Source organism: Bos grunniens, chromosome 2 (genome assembly GCF_055505025.1).
Source record: "Bos grunniens cultivar Pamir isolate PY7600 chromosome 2, Bosgru_T2T1.0, whole genome shotgun sequence".
NCBI classification, from domain to species: domain Eukaryota; kingdom Metazoa; phylum Chordata; class Mammalia; order Artiodactyla; family Bovidae; genus Bos; species Bos grunniens.
The window spans coordinates 71,334,938-71,353,467 of record NC_141166.1 but is presented as its reverse complement, the minus strand read 5'-3'; the positions used below and the strand labels follow the sequence as shown (position 1 = coordinate 71,353,467).

The 18,530-nt window shown below is 40.5% G+C and overlaps 1 protein-coding gene across 1 annotated transcript in view; it reads right to left on the bottom strand.

Moving 5' to 3' along the window:
* Positions 1 to 18,530, bottom strand: part of LOC147378219 (uncharacterized) — a 98,103-nt gene that overhangs the window by 24,198 nt on the left and 55,375 nt on the right. The window contains exons 3-6 of the mRNA XM_086323809.1: positions 11,140 to 11,196; positions 10,975 to 11,041; positions 6,295 to 6,517; positions 5,941 to 6,058 (exon numbers count right to left, since the gene is read on the bottom strand). Of these exons, the coding sequence (XP_086179935.1) occupies positions 11,022 to 11,041; positions 11,140 to 11,196 (77 nt within the window). The 3' untranslated portion in view covers positions 5,941 to 6,058; positions 6,295 to 6,517; positions 10,975 to 11,021. The remainder of the gene's footprint in view (positions 1 to 5,940; positions 6,059 to 6,294; positions 6,518 to 10,974; positions 11,042 to 11,139; positions 11,197 to 18,530) is intronic.

Genomic DNA, 18,530 nt, shown 5'->3' with positions numbered 1-18,530 from the left:
ATTGTGATCTCAGGAACGACAGGACTTAATGTCGTTGGATGACGACGGAATGGATGACGGAATGAGCAAAGTCCCAGGGGCTGGAGAGCATATGGCATATTTGAAAGCACTGAGAATATAAAGTTACATGCAGGGGTGAAGGAGAGAAATGTTTTTGTTTCTGTGTTTTTTAGGGAATAAATGAACAGGAAAGGGATGTGGCTTGAGGTTAAAGGGGTAAACAAATGCAATATCACGGAAAGTCTAGCAAACCATGTTACAAAGTATGACCTCTACCTTTATGGAAATAGTCATTGAATAATTTTTAGCAGGAAAGTGGCATGATTGAATTTGTTTCTGGAGGCCACTCTGGTTGCTATGTTGAAAACAGATTGAGAAAGACAAAGTCTGGAGATAGGAGATTAAAACTCCAAAGCAGGATCTATGTAGCTATCCAAGAAAGAGACAATGGTCCTCTGAGATCATGTATTGGCTGTGGAATGTACAAGAGGGCAGATTCGAGTAAATTCTAGAAGGTAGAATTGACAGGACATGATATGTGGATGGTGTAGGAAAGGAGAGGGGGGACTTTAGCCTGCTACTGAGATTGCTCAAGTCTCTGGCTTGGACACTAGGTTGATAGTCAGGTCATCTATTGAAATGGGGGACCCAGAAGGAAGATCTGAGTCTAAGATTTGAGTCTAAGATTTGAGTCTAAGATCTGGAATTCAGTTTGGGACAGGTTGACTTGAGGTGTGTAGTGGACACTGGCAATGACCTAGTCATGTCCCTGAAGCCTACTATTCAAGGACATGAATTTGAGCAAATTCTGGGAGATGGTGTAGGAAAGGAAAGCCTGACATCCACAGGGTCACAAACAGTTAGACATGACTTAGTGACTGAACAAGTTCCTGTATGTGAAGAAAGCATCTGCATCTCTCTGCCTGAGGTCATTCCTTGCTCACTAAAGTGAGTTTTGCTTCAGGGCACATGTAGTCAGCTACAAAGTTTCAGGGAGTTGATGTCCCAAGAGTGACCAACCACAGTGAGGTACAGGAACTGATGAATCACAATCTTAGCTATCTTTCTCCTTTTGCCTCCACCTCACAGCTTTTGTGATCTCGGTTCCCCCATCAGAGATGGAACTTGGGCCCTCGGAGTCCTAACCACTGGACTGCAAGGGAATTTTTCTTGTTTTTCTACACACCATTTCTGAGGCATCTTCCATCCAGGGTTTAGAGGGTCCCATGAGACTAAGCCTCAGGTATCAACCACAATAGCTGTTCGTTGACACATCCTCTGCTGATTCTCTTTTTTTTCCTGTCTCATTCCCTTAGAAGGCCTCCAGAGATCACCTCCCCCCAAAATAAACCATTTGCACCCATACTGGAGTATCAGAGTCTAAAATGAAGCTGTTTTTGAAACAACCAAGTGGAGGTTTCAGAAGGCACATGGATATGAAGATTGGAAACTCAGGTGGAAACTTTGGGCTGGAAGATATTTAATATTTAGGAGTCATCAACATATGCTTTCTCATTGAGATAGTGAATGTAGATGATTTTTAATAGTCTGTAGAAGAAGTGGAAGGCCAATCATAAGTATTATTTAGGGGAAAGGCAAGGGAAGCACTGACCTCCAGGAGGAACATCCAGAGAGGCTGAAGGAGAAATAGGGAAGTGTAAAACCACACAAATCAGAATAAGTAAAATTATCTTATGACAGAGGAGTTATCAGAGATCTCTAAGAGAAGAAGGCAAAAAATAGTCACTGGATTTAGCTACAAGGAGGTAATCGGTGACCTTGGGAAACACAATTTCAATACAATGTAAAGGCAAAAACATCATAGATTAAGTCATGAATGAGAAGTGAGGAAAGTCTGGGCAGAGAACATAGACAATTCTTTCAATAAGTTAAGCAATGAAGGGAGAGAGACTAATAGAACAATAGCTGGAGAAATCTGCTGAGAAGAGGAGCAGGGTTTCCTGTAAAGCTCCTTCAAATTTCTGCCTAACTTCCTTTCCTGCCTCCCTGGATTTGTGATTTCATGTAGCTGAACCAGATAATCAGGAAAATATCAGTTCTTTGAAGTCAGCCCCTTGGCAATCTTCATTCCATCTGCATCCTTCATTCCCCCTTGCTGTGTACCATCGCATATTCACAGATTCCGAAGACTTAATGGATTCCTTTTTCATTCCTAGTTCCGTTATTAATACTGTATTATTATAGTGTTGTGTCAAATTCTTCTAGAATTAACCCTTCCAACTTGTGTGATACTCTTCTTATACACAGTAGACTGTTGTACAATAATCTGTGTTTGGCCTGAAAACAGTAGTGATTTTATTTATATTTTTATAAGAAACACAAAAATCAAAATTTCAAGCCAAATAGTAAATATATCATGTGGTAGAAAATAACATTTATAGGAATTTTTCCTTCAGTTCAGTTCAGTCACTCAGTCATGTTGGGCTCTTTGCGACCCCATGAATTGCAGCATGCCAGGCCTCCCTGTCCATCATCAACTCCTGGAGTTCACTCAAACTCATGTCCATCGAGTTGGTGATGCCATCCAGCCATCTCATCCTCTGTCGTTCCCTTCTCCTCCTGCCCCCAGTCCCTCCCAGCATCAGAGTCTTTTCCAATGAGTCAACTCTTCGCATGAGGTGGCCAAAATACTGGAGTTTCAGCTTTAGCATCATTCCTTCCTAAGAACACCCAGGACTGATCTCATTCAGAATGGACTGGCTGGATCTCCTTGCAGTCCAAGGGACTCTCAAGAGTCTTCTCCAACACCACAGTTCAAAAGCATCAATTCTTCAGCACTCAGCTTTCTTCACAGTCCAACTCTCACATCCATACATGACTACTGGAAAAACCATAGCCTTAACTAGAAGGACTTTTGTTGGCAAAGTAATTTTTCCTCAGCCTTCCTAAATTGGCAAGATAGCCACTCAAAGATTACGCTGCTGCTGCTGCTGCTAAGTGGCTTCAGTCGTGTCCGACTCTGTGTGACCCCATGGACAGCAGCCCACCAAGCTCTGCCGTCCCTGGGATTCTCCAGGCAAGAGTATCGAAGTGGGTTGCAATTTCCTTCTCCAATGCATAAAAGTGAAAAGTGAAAGTGAAGTCACTCAGTTGTGTTAGACTCTTTGTGACACCATGGACTGCAGCCTACCAGGCTTCTCCGTTCATGGGATTTTTCAGGCAAGAGTATTGGAGTGGGTTGCCATTGCCTTCTCCCAAAGATTATGAGGAAGCAATAAATAGTAAACATCAATGGAAGCAGCAGTTACCTATAGGCTCCCAGAGTGTACAGTCAATCTTTTTAAGATTCTTGTTTTTTTTTTTTTTTGATGTGGACCCTTTTTAAAGTTCTTATTGAATTTGTTCAACATTGCTTCTGTTTTAAATTTTGGTTTTTTGGTTGCAAGGCATGTGGGATCTTAGCTTCCCGACTAGGCATTGAGCCCCACACTCCTTGCATTGGAAGGTGAAATCTTAGCCACTGAACTGCCAGGGAAGTTCCCAGTTGATCTTTATTAATGAGTCTTCTCTGGACCAAGTCCAGATCTGGAAAGTTCTTCATTGGCACTATCCCTATAAGGCTTTAATGAGCCCTATTCCATTCTATTATTAGGAAGCATCACTACGAACAAAGCTAGTAGAGGTGATGGAATTCCAGCTGAGCTATTTCAAATCCTGAAAGACGATGCTGTGAAAGTGCTGCACTCAATATGCCAGCAAATTTGAAAAACTCAGCAGTGGCCATAGGACTGGAAAAGGTCAGTTTTCATTCCAATCCCAAAGAAAGGCAGTGCCAAAGAATGTTCAAACTACTGCACAATTGCACTCATTTCACATACTAGTAATGCTTAAAATTCTCCAAGCCAGGCTTCAGCAATACATGAACCGTGAACTTCCAGATGTTCAAGCTGAAGTTCAAGTTTTAGAAAAGGCAGAGGAAGCAGAGATCAAATTGCCAACATCTGCTGGATCATGGAAAAAGCAAGAGAGTTCCAGAAAAACATCTATTTCTGCTTTATTGACTATGCCAAAGCTTTTGACTGTGTGGATCACAATAAACTGTGGAAAATTCTTCAAGAGATGGGAATACCAGACCACCTGACCTGCCTCTTGAGAAATCTGTATGCAGATCAGGAAGCAACAGTTAGAACTGGACATGGAACAACAGACTGGTTCCAAATAAGAAAAGGAGTTCGTCAAGTTCTGTATATTGTCACCCTGCTTATTTAACTTATATGCAGAGTATATCATGAGAAACACTGGGCTGGAAGAAGCACAGGCTGGAAGAAGCACAAGTTGGAATCAAGATTGCCGGGAGAAATATCAATAACCTCAGATATGCAGATGACACCACCCTTATGGCAGAAAGTGAAGAGGAACTGAAAAGCCTCTTGATGAAAGTGAAAGAGGAGAGTGAAAAAGTTGGCTTAAAGCTCAACATTCAGAAAACTAAGATCATGGTATCCGGTCCCATCACTTCATGGCAAATAGATGGGGAAACAACGGAAACAGTGTCAGACTTAATTTTTCTGGGCTCCAAAATCACTGCAGATGGTGACCGCAGCCATGAAATTAAAAGACACTTACTCCTTGGAACGAAAGTTATGACCAACCTAGATAGCATATTAAAAAGCAGAGACATTACTTTGCCAACACAGGTCCGTCTAGTCAAGGCTATGGTTTTTCCAGTGGTCATGTATGGATGTGAGAGTTGGACTATAAAGAAAGCTGAGGGCCAAAGAATTGATGCTTTTGAACTGTGGTGTTGGAGAGTCCCTTGGACTGCAAGGAGATCCAACCAGTCCATCCTAAAGGAGATCAGTCCTGGGTGTTCACTGGAAGGACTGATACTGAGGCTGAAACTCCAATACTTTGGCCACCTCATGCGAAGAGCTGACTCATTGGAAAAGACCCTGATGCTGGGAAAGATTGAGGGCAGGAGGAGAAGGCGATGACAGAAGATGAGATGGTTGGATTGGGTTTGGGTGGACTCTGAGAGTTGGTGATGGACAGGGAGGCCTGGCGTGCTGCAGTTCATGGGGTCGCAAAGGTCGGACATGACTGAACGACTGAACTGATTCCACTCTGGTCTGGGAGGGAAGGAGAGAAAAGGAAGGGAAGCAGAAAGATGAGTATCATCAATGTGTAGAAGGACCCTGGACCATGAGAAGGGAGGGCAAGGTGGTGGCCAGTTCACAAAGGGGTCATAGCCCAGGCTTTGGGGCTGACTTGTGTGGTAAGAGGTGCTACCTGAAGACTGCTGATTGGCCCCAGCTGCTCCCAGCCTAAGGTACACTACTTACACCATCATTCTCTAAGTGGAGAAGTCAAAGTCACTAAAAACTCAGGGATGATTAGATTCCCAGATTGATTGGCAGATCAGAAAAGGACATGAGGGAACAGGACACCATGCCAACAGGGAAGCAGGCAGCAGCCCCTGTTGTAGGTCACCCTAAACACATTAGACGAACTGGGCAGCAAAAGGAATTTAAACACCTTCCTGGAAAGTTCCACCCCTTCCTGGTCGCATTAATGACTTAGCATGTGAAAATGGTTCACAGGTCCTGAATATGCATTAAGCCTCTCTAAGCCATTTACTGGGCTTCTCAGGTGGTGCACTGGTAAAGACTCTGCCTGCCAATGCAGGAGACGTAGGAAACACAGGTTTGATCCCTGGGTCAGGAGGATCTCCTGGAGAAGAAATGGCAACCCACTCCAGTATTTCTGCCTGGAGAATTCTATGGACAGAGGAGCCTGGTGGGTTACAGTCCCTGGGGTTACAGAGCCAGATACAACTGAGCAACCAAACACACACACAAGCCTCCTACTAGACGCATTATGGCCATTATGTGATTTAATCTTACCCCCAGTTCAGTAGGCTCCTTTAGCACCTGTAATGAACAGAGAGAAAACTGAGGCCAGAGAAGTTTAGTTACTTACCTAAGGTCACACAGCTGATGCACTTCAGAGTTGAGATTCAAATTCTAGACGCTGATTCCAGAGCCTTTTCAACCAGGAAATACTTTATGCAGCTTTCTCTTCAGGATCATTTCTTCTTCTGTGGATGGATAATTCGAACCATCAGCCCATTTTGCTCTATAACAAGTGGCTTTTCCTAGAGCTATTTGTGTTGAAGTCTAGAAGAAATGTGTAAAATAAGTAGGCTATGAGAGAATTACCAGCAGGGGAAATATAAGAATGCCAGGTAGCTGTTTTGCTCTTTTCATGTCTTCAAGAAGATAGTTAACTTCCAACTGCTTAGGTGAGAAATGGGGAGAATATGTAATAGTTTACCTCAACAAGTACTTGTTTAGTGTCTCCTCCAGGAACAAAGGTGACATGTGGTGTTTCACGCCATGTTTCAGGAAGGCCTGTTTGACTTGATTTTCTTCTCTACTTTGAGAGAGGTGAAGTTGCCAAGCCACTGTGAGACAAGGAACTGGTACTGGAATTGCTTTTTCAGATCTGACACTGCCCTGGAATCCTTACTTCCGTTGAGTCATCTTCATACTGGCACCTAAGGTGTGTTGTAACAACGAACCATAAAACTGTGTTACAGGGTGTGTCATGACCATCCACCAACGTCAACTTGGCTGGTGCATTCACATGAGAGGGAAATTACAATGTGTAGCCACTGTGTTCCTGTAATAATGAGACTCTGGAATTATTAAATACTCCCTGACTCTTTCTAACAGAATCATGGAGAAGGTTAGGGTTGTCATGTTGAATAAGACAATATGGTCACAATATCAAATCACCAGCCAAACCCTGCTGACTCTTGGTATAGAAGCAAAATTTAAATGCTAAAGTTATGAACTCTAGCTTGGAGATAGCTCTTGCAAGAACCCCCACATTTAAGTGTATGTGTGCGTTTTAACCTAAAACATTTTTAGTTTATATATTATTATATAGCTATTTTGATTTTTTGCCTTTGAGGTAAAGTTCTATGAATTTTAACACATGTATAGATTCCTGCAACTACCTCCATGGCCAGGATATAGAACCATCCCATCATTCACCCTCCAAAAAAGACTCTCTCCTACCATCCCTCTATAGTCACTCACTCCCAGTCCCTGAAAACCACTATCTTTCTTCTTTTTTACAGTTTGTCTCTGAGAAAGCCATATAAATGGAATCTTACAGCATGTAACCTCTTGAGACAAGCTTTTTTCAATAAGCACCAATGCCTGGATGATTCATCCAACTTGTGCGTGTATCAATACTTCCTTTCTATTTATTGCTGAGCAGTATTCCATGGTATGAATGAGTCATCATTATTAACCTCCTAAAAATTCATTATATTTTTAATTGAAGTTTAATTCATATACAATAAAATTAACCCCTTTACCTTAGTTTTTTTTTTTTTAAATGAAGAAATGAATCATGTGAACATCCTTACTCCATGAAAAGATATGCTTTAAACTGGAAACAGATTTTTGGACATGCCATGTTTGTCTGACTTTCTCCAGTAGATGGTCTCTATATTTGGAGAATTGTTCAGTACAGTTCTCTTTCCATCTGCTTGTACTCATGTCATTAACAAATAAATGTTCATTTCTTTCAACTGATTTCATATTGACTCTCCAACATTCTGCATTGTCTCTATTCTTTAGTGTTTTTTTAATACATAATACCTGTACATTGCACAAAATACAAAATGGTACATACCAAGATAAGTAAGTCACACCCACTTTCTATCTCCCAGTAACTCAGTTTCCTTTCTGGAGCTAACAGTATCCTCAATTTTTTTTAAAAGCATCATTAGAGGTATACTATGTTTTTACAAATACATACATGTATCAATGTATTAAAAAGTATGTACATAGACATATATAAGTATACAACTATAGGTATGCACGTGTATTCAGCTTCTCAGTCATGTCTGACTCTTTGCAACCGCATGGACTGCAGCCCACCAGGCTCCTCTGTCCATGGAATTTTCCAGGCAAGAATACTGGAGCAGGTTGCCATTTCCTACTGCAAGGGATTTTCCCAACCCAAGGATCGAACCTGCATCTCTTGCATCCCCTGCATCAGCAGGCAGATTCCTTATCACTAGTGCCACCCAGGAAGACCCACAAATATATATATTACTATATTTTAATATAAACTATAAATAGATGCATATAAAAATCAATGCATATATGCATGCTGCTAAGTAGCTTCAGTCGTGTCCAGCTCTGTGCGACCCCATAGACGGCAGCCCACCAGGCTCCCCCGTCTGTGGGATTCTCCAGGCAAGAATACTGGAGTGGGTTGCCATTTCCTTCTCTAATGCAGGAAAGTGAAAAGTGAAAGTGAAGTCGCTCAGTCGTGTCCGACTCTTAGTGACCCCACGGACTGCAGCCTACCAGGCTCCTCCATCCATGGGATTTTCCAGGCAAGAGTACTGGAGTGGGGTGCCATTGCCTTCTCCACCAGGCCCTCTGCTGCTGCTGCTGCTAAGTCGCTTCAGTCATGACCGACTCTGTGCGACCCCATAGACGGCAGCCCACCAGGCTCCCCCGTCCCTGGGATTCTCCAGGCAAGAACACTGGAGTGGGTTGCCATTTCCTTCTCCAATGCATGAAAGTGAAAAGTGAAAGTGAAGCCATTCAGTCGTGTCCAACCTGAGTGACCCCATGGACTGCAGCCTACCAGGCTCCTCCGTCCATGGGACTTTCCAGGCGAGAGTACTGGAGTGGGGTGCCATTGCCTTCTCCGGCATATATGCATATGCATACACACATACATTTTCCCCACACACAAATGGGGGCATATTCTACCCAATGTTCTGTACTTTGCCTTATTCTCTTAACTTCCCTTCTCTCAGAATTCTTTCCAGAAAAGTACACTCAAAGCAGTATAGTAAGTCCATTTTACTCTATTGTTTGAGTGTATTAGAATTTATTTAAGTATCACATTACTGATGGTCCAGCAAGTTTCTAAACTTTGTTCACACAAAGAATATATTGTTTTATTTGTATCATTTCATTTCACACAAATGGAAGCATCTTTATAGGATAATTTCTTAGAAGTGGAATTTCTGAGTCAAGGGATATATTCATTTCTGTTTTTGAAAGATTTGGCCAAAATATCCTTCAGGACAGTCACATCAGTTTATATTATATTAGCAATGGATCACAGGGTTTCTACATTTATTTAGTAACTAATTATATTCAATAATAAGTATCAGAAAATTAACATTAATAGCTTCTCAATCTTTATTTTTATGACATTAACACTTTTGAAGAGTTTAGGCCAGTTCAAAAACTGTCCTTCAATTTGGGCCTTTATTTTTTAAAAACAAAGAACCAATTGCAAATAACTCAAAGCAAAATACAAGGAAAACTTTTCAGATATAGACAAGAACAAGAAAAATAAAATTTAAAAATGTACTTAGTAAGAATACCTATCATTTGTGGGGGGTGAGGCTAAGAGGAGAGAAATAAGTGAGGAAAATTAAGAGGAACAAACTTCCAGTTACAAAATAAATGAATCATGGGTATGAAATGTATAGTGTGCAGAAATAGTCAATAACTATGTAATATCTTGTATTGTGACAGATGGTAACTAGACTTAGTGTAGTGACAATTTTGAAATGTATAGAGATACTGAATCACTGTGTCATGTGCTAACAGTGTTGTAGCTACAATTTATTTCAAAAACAAACTCATAGAAAAAGAGATCAGATTGTGATTATCAGAGGAGGGAAGAGAAAGGAGGAATTGGATGAACATTAGTCAAAAGGTACAAACTTCCAGTTATAAGATAAGTAAGTACCTATAATGTACAATTAACACTGTGATATAATGTACAACTAACTCTGTGGTATGTTATATATACAAACTTATAAGAGAGTAAATCCTAAGAGTTCTCATCACAAAGAAATTTTTTTTCTATTTCTTTAATTTTCTATCTATATGAGATGATGGGTGTTCACTAAACTTACTGTAGTCATAATTTCATGATGAATGTAAGTCAAATCATTATTCTGTATGCCTTAAACTTATACAGTTATATCTCAATAAAACTGGGGAAAAAAAAGAAGGAATACTTATCATATTTTGTTTGTTTGTTTGACTACTTACCATTTTTTGAGCACTTACTATATGGCAAATATTGAGTTAGGTATTTTGCTAGGGGTAACAGTGAACAGTTATTGGATGCTGAATTTGTGCCAAGTGAAGTGCAAAATTTTTTATATGCATTTATCTCCTGTATTCCTCATAATAATCCTTCAGTATTCTCTATATAATGCATGAGTAACCTGCAGTACAGAGAGGCAGAATTGTTTGCCTCTGGTCACAAAATTAGCTCTCTTCCTATTCCTTTCCTTCCCTTCTCTTCTTTTCAAGTTAAAAAAGTTCATATGCTCATTAAATCCAGAGGGGGTAAAGTAAAAGTGGAGTGCCTGCTGGCCTCCAGAGGTAACCTCTATTAACAACTGGGTGTGTTTATTTCCACACCATTTTCTATTAGAGCCAAGACTTAAATCCCATCTTTTCTGACTCCAAAGCCTTTATTCCTAATGAATATTCAATGCTGTCTTCCATAGGTAAATAGAAAATTATATAATTATATACATATGCTATAAAATGAAATGGCTCTTAAAACTCTTATCAGTTGGATTATTGTTGAAAAGTAGGAAAAGCTAAAACATATTAAGTACCATCTCTCTGATACAAAGAGCCTTTTTATCCATAGCATAAAGAAGACTAAATTAACTAACTAATTAAAACTAAAAGAGCTTTTGACAAATGACACCCTGCAAGTACCTTTTGTGAACTTTCTACTTAGCCAACTGTTGACTATAAAAATAGAAAGAATAAGGCATGTGACCAAAGAGGAGGAACAAAAGCAGCTGAAATCAAAAGCAGTCCTGTTGTGCAATAGCTGATCTAGTTGAAGCTTTGCTGTAGAAGGAGCTTCAAGTCATTGGGTCCCACAAAACTCTTGCAGTTTCTAATAATTTCTAATCTAATACTAGATTACCTGTAGAGTACTGTCTGTGTGGTATCCCAGTGAGGTTATAATGGTGCTCAGTCATGTTCCACTCTACCTAAGGTCAAGAAGAACAGCAAAGTATCAATAGTAATGGCACTGGGAAATAAAAACTCATTTCTTCGGGTCATAGAAGGATCCAATTTAAAAAATTACCTTTGCATTGGATGATGATGCAGAACGCTGATGCCTCATTCTTCATAATCTGGGAAGCTAGTCAGTGAGGAGAACCCAGCAGTTTCATTGAGTTAAGATTCCCTCTGCCTTCTACTTCCATATAGCAAACACATTTCACTGGATCTCAGACTAAAAGATCTCTGTTAATTTTACCTCGAAAAATTTCATCTTTCCTTTCCTTGTATTGCTCTTGTCCCATTTTGGTGAAAAGGTAGTTAAACCTTCATAAAACAAAGTTCATGGCTTTCTTCCCCCTCCTTTTTCTGCTTGTAATTGTAAATCTCTAAAACTTTGGATTATCATTTCTTTAAAGGTTTTTTAATATGCACCATAAAATTTTCTGTACCTTCTCTTTTTGTAAGTGAAAAAAGGAGTGTTGCAAGAGTCCTGAGTACTTTCCATTTCTTTATTGGGTATTGGTTCATCTTTTTTTTTTTTTTTGGCAACTTTGTTAACTTTTGTTTTCTAGAAAAAAATACACTTTAACTTTTCAGTTTATTGGTAAAAAATTCTTCATACTATTCATCCATAATTTTAAAAGTCTCTGATATTTCTCTAGTTATGTCTCTTTCTTTACTCACATCTTTTTCTCTCATATTTTCATTCTCTTTGAGTTTCTCTGTCAATATTTAAAGAAACCTATTTTTATAGGCTTTTCAAAGAACCAGCTTTGGGTGTTTAGAGTTTTTGTTTGCTTCCTCTTTGGGGGGTTTATCTATTTTCAAACTTGTTGAGTTGAATATTGAATGCTTAGTTGACTTGTTTTTAATACTTTTATATAAATACATTTGCATAATTCCACTTTAGCCGCAGGCTGGCAACAAAAGATTTCCTGGGTTTGAATCTCTGCTCTGTCACTAGCTATATAGTCTTGGACAAGCTATTTCACTGAAGCTCTGTGCTTCAGTTTCCCCTTCTTGTTGTTCAAATCAATTATTCATTATCCTTATCAATGTTTTAAATGCTTGGTCCATCATTATCTGAGAGAGATGTCTTAAATTCTCCCAGTTTGGGGATTAACATATTTCAAGGCTGTTTTTTGGGGGTGCAAGGGGGCAATACATACAAGTACATGATGATTCTATCCTCCTGGTAGACAATTGCTTATCTTAATATTATATCCTTCTTTTTGCATTAAATTATATTTTTGTAAATATTAATATTCTTATACCAAATTTGTTTTGTTTAGAGTAGATGTTGACAGATTTATATTTTTCTGTATCTTCATTTTCAAAGAAACCAAGCTAGTGAATGGCAAAACCAGTTTTATTCCTAGACCCAGTCCTGTGTTCTTTTTTCCTGGCCATGACACATCCTAGGTCTACCTTCTTTCATGAATCAGCTGTCACTCTTCACTGTGAGGCCTCTCTCAAAACCTCAGCCTATAGTGACTGCTTCCTCCTCTGAATGCTCAATGCCAGCAGTACTTATTCAGTCCTGAAAATGTTCTCTTCTAGTGCTGTATGTGCATCTGTTCTGGAAGTTCCTTAAAAGCTAGAATAGGGTTTTGTTTTTTTGGCTCCAGTGGGTCTTCATCACTGCATGCAGGCTTTCTCTAGTTGTGGCAAGTGGGGCTATTCTCTAGTTGTGGTGCTCAGGCTTCTCACTGGGGTGGCTTCTCTCGTTGTGGAGCACAGGCCCTAGGGTGTGTGGCTCAGTAGTTGTGGTTCGTGGGCTCAGTAGCTATGGCTCTCGGACTTAGTGACTCCATGGCATGTGGGATCTTCTGAGACCAGGGATCAAACTGATGTTCCCTGCATTGAAAGGTGGAGTCTTAACCACTGGACCACCAGGGAAGTTCCTAGAACAGGGGTTGTTAATCAAGCTTCAGAAACAGAGAACTGATTGAAATTAAAAAGTGCTAATTTGGGGTTTGTTAGAACTGCAGGTGGAGAAGGCAATGGCACCCCACTCCAGTACTCTTGCCTGGAAAATCCCATGGATGGAGGAGCCTGGTATTGCCTGGAGAATTCCAGGGAATGGGGAGCCTGGTGGGCTGCCGTCTATGGGGTCGCACAGAGTCGGACATGACTGAAGCGACTTAGCAGCAGCAGCAGCAGCAGGACTGCAGGATACACAGATTCAAGAAGCAGTTGAATTGTGTTCTCCCAGATCACAAAATGGCTTATAAGGGAAGAAAACTGAAGATTACTATGAGTTACTTGAATTATTTTTCAAGAATTATAATTGGAGCTGGAAAGAAGTAAGGGTGCTTATTAAGTAAGAATTGGTTGGAGTCTAAAAAGGTTGCCTAGTTACAAAGGGAGACCTTGAGACCACAAGGTTGCCGCTGGCAAGTGTTTTGAATACAACTGGTAGTGTCTTTGGATCTGGTACAGTTCAAATAGAGCTCAAGTTCTCATGGTGTGGAGATGTGTCTGAGATCAGATTCTCAATGGCCACCTGACTCCATTTTTGTATGCCTGTAAGTGTGGTTAACCCATTATAATTTCAATTTGTCATCAGTTCAGTTCAGTTGCTCAAGGAAGCTTTTATCTTCTGTTATTCATTGTGAAAGATATAAAAGAGGAATGAAATAATGACAAATAACAAAAATGTTGGGTTGGCCAAAAAGTTCGTTCGGGTTTTTCCTTACCATCTCGTGGAAAAACCCAAAGAACCCAAATGAAATTTTTGGCCAACCCAGTAATAATAGCTACCATCTACTGAGCACTTAATACGTGCCATGCACTTTATTAAATGCTCTACATGCACTGTCTCATTTATTATTTACCAGATTTACCTTCTGTGGAGACTGTAATCAGGACCAACTTATCCATTATGCTCATTAGGTACAATGCCTAGGACCCACAATGCTTTTAGAGGTCCATGAAAATGTTTAAGTTTCTTTTAGAATCAGAAGGGAAAATAAAGGAATATAATCTTCCCTGGATATTAGTTTTTCTCACAGCCATAAAATGTAATTTATAATATTTTTTATGGAGTAAGCATCCATGAGGGCAAAATGCCTTTGGGCCTCAGAAAGTCATAATGTAGCCCTTGCTATAATCATTCCCACTTAACAAATAAAGAAACTGAGGCTCAATCAAGTGGAGAAATAAAACATGCAACAGAGCAAGAAATGGTAGAGATAATTTTGGATATAGCTCTGAGGGACTCTACTGATGACCCTTTTAATTACTACGCTATACATTAGACAACATTATGTAGCAAGAAGCTCACACCAAATTTGGAAAACAAATTTGTTTAATACTAATCAATTAGAAAATACTTCAGGGAAAGGAAAGAATATAATTAACTGCCCAAATTCAGGGACAGAGCCACACTATGTAGGACCTCAGGCTTTTACAACTTGAAAGATCTTCTTTCAGAAAAAATAGTAAAGTATAAATAAAAGTTAGGCCTAAAGTTTTTGGAGGGAACTGTCCCAAGAAGGGAGCCTTCAAATGGAAGCCTCATTTTGTGTGTGTGTGTGTGTGCACGCGCTTAGTCCCATCAGTCATGTCCGACTCTTTGCTACTCTATGGACTGTAGCCTGTCAGGCTCCTCTGCTCGTGGAATTCTCCAGACAAGAATACTGGAGTGGGTTGCCATGCCCTCTTCCAGGGGATCTTCCTGACCCAGTGGTTGAACCTGCGTCTCTTACATCTTCTGCATGGCAGGCAAGTTCTTTACCACTAGTGCCACCTGGGAAGCCTGGAAGCCCCATTAGCTTCACAGCAAATCCATCTCATCTAAATGTCCTTGCACCTGAAGAAGGCCAGACAAGGAATGAATCATCGTCAGCCAGGAATATCAGCAGAGATTTTTAGGAGGAGATGGACTTTGAAGTGTGGCTGTGATTGATGCTTTTGAACTGTGGTGTTGGAGAAGACTCTTGAGAGTCCCTTGGACTGCAAGGAGATCCAGCCAGTCCATTCTAAAAGAGATTAGTCCTGGGTGTTCTTTGGAAGGACTGATGCTAAAGCTGAAACTCCAATACTCTGGCCACCTCATGCGGAGAGTTGATTCATTGGAAAAGACTCTGATGCTGGGAGGGATTGGGGGCGGGAGGAGAAGGGAACAACAGAGGATGAGATGGCTGGATGGCATCACCGACTCAATGGACATGAGTCTGAGTAAACTCTGGGAGTTGGTGATGGATAAGGAGGCCTGGTGTGCTGCAATTCCTGGAGTTGCAAAGAGTCAGACATGAAATGAGCGACTAAACTGAACTGAGCTGAGCTGTGATTGGGCACCCTGAGTGTAAAGGCAGTGGGGGGAGTGTGAACACTGTCTGTTCACAGAAGGACAGAAAATACCACCTGCCTGAAACCCACAGTGACACTGGCCATAGGTGAACCACTGGGTTTGCTGAGGAAGGCAGTGCCTATTTGAAATGCCAGGATGGAAAGTCTGCTGGGAATGTTCATACATTCCTTGGTCTTACAGCATTACACAGTGAAATGCATCAAAAACATGAGAAATAAGGACTTCCCTGGTGTCCAGTGACTAAGACTCTGTGCTTCCAATGCTGGGGTCCCAGGTTCAATCCCTGATCAGGGAACTAGATCCCACATGCTGCAACTAAGAGTTCACATGCTGCAATGAAAGATTCTGCATGGCGCAATAAAGATTGAAGATCCTGCATGTCACATTTAAGATCCAGCACAGCCAAATAAATAAAAATAAATAGTTTTTTTAAAAAGAAAAAAAAAAAAAGAGGATGAGAAATCTGGTGCCAAGGGCAGGACTCTTAGGAGGGGTGGAAAGAGGCAAAGAGATCTAACTGAAGGACTATTATGGGTTTATTTTAATGAGTGCCTTATAAATTATGGGTGGCAGAGAAAAGGAAGGAGTGAAATAAGAGAAAGAGATTAAGAATGAAAAAAGATCAATCAGGCAGATGTGAGGACTAGACAGGGCTAAGACTCAGAAATAATTTTTACATTCTGAGCCTGGTCAATTGAAGGAATAGCTCTGGGACTGCCAGAAATGTAGGGAGTGGTTAGATGTGGTTCTAGAGAAGCTAAATCCAGCTATGCCAAAAACTCGAACCAACTGGGCTACATGCATCCCTGGGAGAAGCTGAGTCCAGGGACAGGGAAATATCCTGAAAGAACTTGAAGGGGTTCTGCTGGTGTATTAGCCTTTACAGTCTTTTCCACATACCAACTCCCCATTGGATCAACACATTCTTTCTCCATTATGTTATCAGCATTTAGAACCCCCAGTCAGGTCTTACCCTTCTAACTGACTTAGAAACATTTTGCTTTTAACATGGCTTTTGTTGAACACTATTATGAGATGAGCTATAATTTCACTCTCAGGGTTTCAGATGAGCTATAATTTAACTCTCAGAATTTCAGCCTATCCTGTGCCTCTCTCCAGGTGAGTGGTCAAGAAAACTAGTCACATTGAAAATAGGAAACATAAAGAGAATAAATATGAGAGGGCATTACCAAGATAATCAAAACAGGGATATGGAATTAGAAAGGGGGTGGATTCTTCCAATGATTCAAAATACATTGACTGCATATTCGTTCCACGTCAGGCTCTTTGCTTGGAACAAAAGATATTACTGTGAAAGAAATGCAGTGTCTGCTTTGAAGGTGTCTGAGTTTTCAAGGATGGCTGTTTGGGAAAGTGACAGGGTCAGAGAGAGAATTAAAACAGCAAATTCTAGAGGGTAGGGAGCAAGATGATGAATTTAGTCAAATTTGATGTCCTGAATAATGTATGCTATGTCTAATACACAGTTGCAAACATGGAAATGGTGTTCAGGAGAAAAGGCAAGGCAGGGGATACAAATGTTAGGGTATAGAAACCAGCATAAAGTCAGTGCCAGAGGCAGACATAGAGGATGAAACTATCGTTTCCAAGGCTAATAGTATCAATGGAGGGTTGCTTGTTTTGTTTGGTTTTGTTTTGTTTTTAATATTTATTTATTTGCCTGCACCAGGTGGTAGTTTTGGCAGTTGGGACTTTCAGCCTTTGTTGTGGCACGTGATTAGTTGGGACATGCAAACTCTTATTTGCAGCAAGTGATATCTAGTTCGCTGATTGAGAATTGAACCTGGACCCCCTGCATTGGGAACGTCAAGTCTTAGCTACTGGGTTACTAGGGAAGTCCCTAGTGGAGGTTTTCAAAAGAATGACAGTTGCTTCAAAAATTAAAGAATGATACAGAATTGGTTAAAAGAAAAGAAAAGTGTTAAAGAGTGGTGACTATAGCACAGACAAGTTAGCCAAACTTGGAGGAGGATCAACATCAGATCTTGCTTTTTAAGACAGAAATTTCGCTGTAAGTACTTCTTTACCAACATCCTCAAATGGTGATACATAGATTGTGTAATTCCTCATTTCTAAACATTACCCCATGAATTATTTAGCCATAGTTTCTAAGTATAGGGGGTTGTATTGGTCATGATAGATATATGATAGATATAGCTATAGATACACAGATTTGACTAGAGAGAAATTTAACACAGAGAATTGATTCCATGGTGGCCACAGACTGAGAAGGCAACTGGGGACACTGAGGCAATCCAGAGATTAGCAACAGCAGGAATTCATTACCAATTCTCTGTCTGCGGGGACAACAGAAGGAGGTGGCTTCACCCAAGCTTAAAGCAGAACCCATCTGGAGTGAGTTAGAGCCAAAGAGGGGACTGCCCAACAGAAGCTGGGAGCCAAGAGAGACAATCCAGAGGAACCAAGAAACATCCTTTTCCCTTTCTTCCTGCTAATCTAGGTCAGTGCTATCAGTGCCTTCCGCTATCAGAGCCCAAGGCAGCCTGGGAATTGTAGTTCCCTTTCATAGGGGGAAGAGTAAAGGGAAAACAGCAAGGAAGTGATCTTTTTGTTATTGATTTGTAAATTTATTATATGATGATCAAAGACTGTAGTCTATTTGATAATAATTATTTGTTATTCATTGAAACTCATTTTGTGGCCTATGACATAGGTTTTGTAAATGTTCCAAGTTTTATTGAAGCATGTGTATTCTCTATTTTGTTTGGGGGCAGTGCTCCACAAAGGTCTGTCAGACTTGGTTTGTTAGTTGTGTTGCCCACACCATAAAGATATTAATACATCTTTATCCATACAGCTATTCTGATGGTATGAAGTCAGTTTTTGAAATAAGTTTGTTAAAAATCTTTCATTATAATCATCAGATCAGATCAGATCAGATGAGTCGCTCAGTTGTGTCCACTCTGCGACCCCATGAATCGCAGCACGCCAGGCCTCCCTGTCCATCACCAACTCCCGGAGTTCACTCAGTCCATCGAGTCAGTGATGCCATCCAGCCATCTCATCCTCTGTCGTCCCCTTCTCCTCCTGCCCCCAATCCCTCCCAGCATCAGAATCTTTTCCAATGAGTCAACTCTTCGCATGAGGTGGCCAAAGTACTGGAGTTTCAGCTTTAG